The sequence below is a fragment of the Nilaparvata lugens genome, chromosome 11 (assembly GCF_014356525.2).
Source record: "Nilaparvata lugens isolate BPH chromosome 11, ASM1435652v1, whole genome shotgun sequence".
In the NCBI taxonomy this organism is placed as follows: Eukaryota; Metazoa; Arthropoda; class Insecta; order Hemiptera; family Delphacidae; genus Nilaparvata; species Nilaparvata lugens.
The window spans coordinates 2,669,733-2,674,668 of NC_052514.1; the positions used below are offsets into that span (position 1 = coordinate 2,669,733).

At 35.1% G+C, this 4,936-nt stretch overlaps 1 protein-coding gene across 1 annotated transcript in view; it reads left to right on the top strand.

The window, feature by feature from the left end:
- The first annotated feature begins 625 nt into the window (after nucleotides 1–625).
- LOC120353521 (tyrosine--tRNA ligase, cytoplasmic-like) overlaps nucleotides 626–4,936 on the top strand; it is a 23,423-nt gene continuing 19,112 nt past the window's right edge. The window contains exons 1-2 of the mRNA XM_039437414.1: nucleotides 626–749; nucleotides 2,893–3,033. Coding sequence (XP_039293348.1) covers nucleotides 2,970–3,033 — 64 coding nt within the window. The 5' untranslated portion in view covers nucleotides 626–749; nucleotides 2,893–2,969. The remainder of the gene's footprint in view (nucleotides 750–2,892; nucleotides 3,034–4,936) is intronic.

Consider the following 4,936-nt stretch of genomic DNA (forward strand, 5'->3'; position numbering starts at 1 on the left):
TTTTGTTTAAAAATGAGTGTGTAACTGTTATTTCAAATCATGCATACCTCTCTGCCCAAATCTGTATAATCGTATTCATATATTTATTATTTTTATGTTCCTTTTATAAGTTTCATAGTTGATCAAGTGAATGAAAATAGTATCTTAAGTCACAAGGACGGGAAGGGGCCTTTTGCAGGCGAGAATGATGTTCTAGTCGAGGCGTTAGCCGAGACTAGAACTCCATTCGAGCACTACAAAAGACATTCACGTCCAAGTAACTTACACTATTTTTTGTCATAATAATCTAGAAAAGAATAATTGAAAAACAGAAAACATTACCTGCTTGTGCTGACATTACTACATGCATTCTATAAACATAACCTAGTTTACAAGTTTCGAATTGACAAAAGTTCCACCTAGAGCGCTAAAAGACGGTTTCTTGTACCAGTTTTGCTGTTCCCAATTCGGAACTAGGAAACATACTCGACTGTAAAGAAAACATATGATTTTATCACAGTATAGTATGTTGTAATGAGAATCATATTTGTTCTACAATGAGCTGTTTACCGGCTTGATTCCATGGATGTATAAAACAGCTGAAATTGAATGACTATGACAAAAAATGTTTTTTTTTTTGTTTTGCAGAGAATACACGTTGGACGTGTACCGACTGAGTTCTGTGATAACAGAGCATGACGCGAAAAAAGCTGGAGCCGAAGTGGTGAAGCAAGTGGAGCATCCACTGCTTTCAGGCCTCTTGTACCCTGGTAAAATAATTCACTTATTCACTCGAATTAATAATCATCTATTCGGAAATTATTTTGTTGAGGTTACCAGTAGATACATCATATCAGTGCCTCTATATCCGAACTCCCTACTAATATTCTATAGCTATAGTGAGGTCCACGTTATAATGGCAGCGAAGAAAGATAGCAGAACAACGTTCCTCTGTCTTGTCAATGCCTTCTATAGACGGTAGCTGATACAGGTTCATTGATGTAATATTAACTGTTCATTCTCGTTAAAAATAATCAATCATATTTATTAAGCAAGAATTAATTATATTCAATAGTTTCATAACGAATTTTCATAATTAAGATGAAATATTTTGTTGATTAATTATTAATTCTATAATGTTAAAAGACCATTTGGTAATAGAGAAAAGCGAGAAAGAGATAGCGATATCCGCTTTGTTAAATGATAGACAAGGATAGCAATACCATTGCTAATTAAACACACTGTGTGGACCTGACTATAGGGCATTGTTTATGGTTACGAAACATATCTGAATATAATTTTCAAACCGACGGAAGTCTTAGTTACTGACTCTTTAGTTTAAAAATCTGGTGTGGCGCACTCCCACAACTTTCCTTGCCTTTATTAAAATTTATCACCTGACGCTAGTGTTAACGCGCATCTCAAGTCTACTATTCAAAGATCCAAGACAGCTGGTGACAAGACAATAACACTGGAGAAACACGAAGTCTGCTATCTCTTCATAGTGAATGATTCAACAGAATCAACAGTTGCCAACAGTTTGCAATTGAAATAACATTTTCTCGAATTTTGAGCTTATTTTAAATTTTAGGTGACAAGGTTACTATACATTAATTGTGGAGATTTACATGCTTAATCTTTTCCACTCGAAATTTTCTGTTTAAATTTCATCTGAAGCATGATAATTGAGAATATAAAATCAAATTTTGCATAGATGGGGCGGAGCTCCTGGAATTTTTACAGATATGAGACTTGTGGCAGTTGATAGAGCTTATCAATGACTATTTTGGGTATAAATTTGATCAAAATCGCTGGAGCCGAGAAAATCGTGAAAAACCCTGTTTTTGACAACATTTTCGCTATTTTAGCTGCCATCTTTTATTGAATTTGATTGAAATTGTTCGTGTCGGATCCTTATAGGAGAAGGACCTTAAGTTCCAAATTTCAAGTCATTCCGTTAATTGGTAGATGAGATATCGTGTACAAGGCCGCACATACACTCATACACACACACACACACACACACACACACACACACACACCAATACCCAAGAACCACTTTTTTGGACTCAGGGGACCTTGAAACATATAGAATATATATTAGATAGTTGCTATCCTTGTCTATCGTTCAACAAAGCAGATGGCGCTATCTCTTTCACGCATTGCTATTTTGCCACATCGTTTATCAACAATGTAGAAATTCTACTAATTGACAAAATATTTAATCTCAATAATGAAAATTTATCATTACATCTTCAAAAAATGTTTTTTCTTGACAAATAAAATATGATTAACTTTTTTCAACAATAATCAACTTCATATTATAAATTATATTTTGGAACACTTCATACGCTAGATTCAAGTTTATATATTACATCCCTGATTAAGCTGATTTACGACTCACACTGGCGCACAAGGAATCTTCCTTTTGCCGGTGTTTTTGCCTCACCTACTGTACTTATGCATGTGATCATAAATTGAATCTTCATTTTAAAACTATTGTTTGTAATGTAAAGGATATCATTTCGTTATTATATCTAATTAAATAAATGTATGTATCTTGGTTTAAGTGCAGTAGCATATACTTATATTTATTTTTTTGTAAAGCTTTTTTGTATTTTGTTTTTGGCAAAATTTTGGCAAATATTACATCAATAAACCTGTATAAGCTACCGTATATAGAAGGAATTGACAAGACAGAGGATCGGCAACGTTGTTCTGCTATCTTTCATCAGTGCCATCATCACTATAGGATATGGGAGGGATTCTGGAAACACTCTTTAGTATGTGCTTTAAACCCTCAATATTATCACAGGATCATCATCTACTTGTGTATAGGCCTACTCCACTCATGATATTATCAACTTTTCCATTTCCATGATTTGTGTAAATGAAAATGTGTTGTGCTTTCAGGACTGCAGGCTCTGGATGAGGAATACCTGAAAGTGGACGCTCAGTTCGGTGGTGTGGACCAGAGAAAGATTTTCACAATGTCGGAAAAGTATCTGCCCCAATTGGGATATGCTAAACGCATTCATCTCATGAATCCCATGGGTGAGTCATTTCATTCATTCATTCATTCATTCATCCATTCAGACACTATACTCCGTGCAAATCTTCTTCAGACTTGGAGGAATTTGCGGCGCAGAGAAATGGAGGGAGATCAGCCAATTGCAGTGATGGATTGAGTCATAGGTGGAAGCGTAGTTGTCAATTTGTCGAATAGAGCCAGTCGAGTCTGTGATTGCAGAGAGGAAACTTCCTAAGTTTAACATGAGCGCTTGAATACTCACTGGAAATTGGAGAACGCTGGCCGGTACACAATGGCAACATAGCCGCCGTTGTATCCCTGCCGCTGTATGCCTTCTCTACTACTCAAGTCCGAACTTAATTTGAAACGAGTATATTAGTTCGGTGGACAGTAGACCTCGCGCAGTTATAAACCACAGCCTACTCTGTCCATACTGTCCATCAGACTAAATTCTGTCGTGTCCTGTCGTGTCGGCGAGATATCGCTGTGAAAACGACTAATAATGGCTGTATCAAAAATGCAAACATCAATAGCTAATCTCCTCCAAGACATACTGGCAACAGGTCAGCCCGAGTTGAAAGCAGATAAAGGTCGAGAGGAAATACTATGTTACTTTCAGTTTAATAATAGTGCGATTAATAGTGCATTTAATATTGCATAAAAATTGCGTGCAATGACTCATGCAATTAATAGTCCACACAACACCTGATTTTTTACCAAGTTATATTGAGATATTGATTGCTTGCAATGACGCATGCAATTAATAATCCACTCGACAGTAATTTATGATAAATAATTCTATAGTCTAATTTTTTTTGGTAATATTGGCGGTCGAAGGAGACTCCTTCTCCTTTTTATTATCCATAAAATGCAAAATTTCACAAAACCTTATATATACGTCGACGCGAAATTCAAAAAGGAACATACCTGTCAAATTTAATGAAAATCTATTGCCACGTTTCGCCGTAAATGCAGAACATAAATAAATAAAAACATACAAACTTGAAAATACAAAACGGTCGACTTGAATCTTAGACCTTGATTTTTGTCCGTCTGTTTGATGCTGTGTGCTGTGCGAACAGACTTTCGCGCCGATAACACGCTCATTCCACTATCATCAGCTGACGCTATGCTTATTGTATATCTGTTTCTTTACAAAATATAGTTATAATAAGAATAGCTTAAGTTGGTGAAAAGTGAAATGCATATGTTCGTTTAACGTAAAGCCAGTTACACACATCGATTTTTGGACATACGATTTTTTCCCGTTCTACCGGATTTGGACGGAAATTCTACAAGATTGAATGGAACTTGACATACACATGATGTGTTCATTAAGTAAACACATCGTAATTATGTTCGCCAAGTTATGTTTTATCTAATAGAAAATTATAAGGATTACAAAAAACATACATTCAAAAATTGATACGGGTGTGCAGCTATAGTCAGGTCCACGTTATAATGGCAGTGTTGGTTAGCAATGGTATTGCTATTCTTGTCTATCATTCAGCAAATAAGATAGCGCTATCTCTTTCTCGCTTTGCTCTGTTGCCAGATCGTATTTTAACAATGTAGAATTGATAATTAATCAACAACATATTTCATCTTGATTATGAAAATTCATTGTGAAATTATTGAAAAATATAATTGATTATTTTAAACAAGAATGAACAATTAATATGACATCATTAAACCTGTATCAGCTACCGTCATTGACAAGACAGAGAGGTTCGGCAACGTTGTTCTCCTATCTTCCTGCTCCACTGCCATTATAACATGGACGTCACTATAGACTAAGTCTGTACATACATTTGAATGTACTTTGTCATTTTTGTCAGTTTGGAATACTCCTATTTCATTCTAGTCTATTCTGTTGCATTATATTCTGCATTATTTTATTTATTCATTTATTTATTCACGATACAA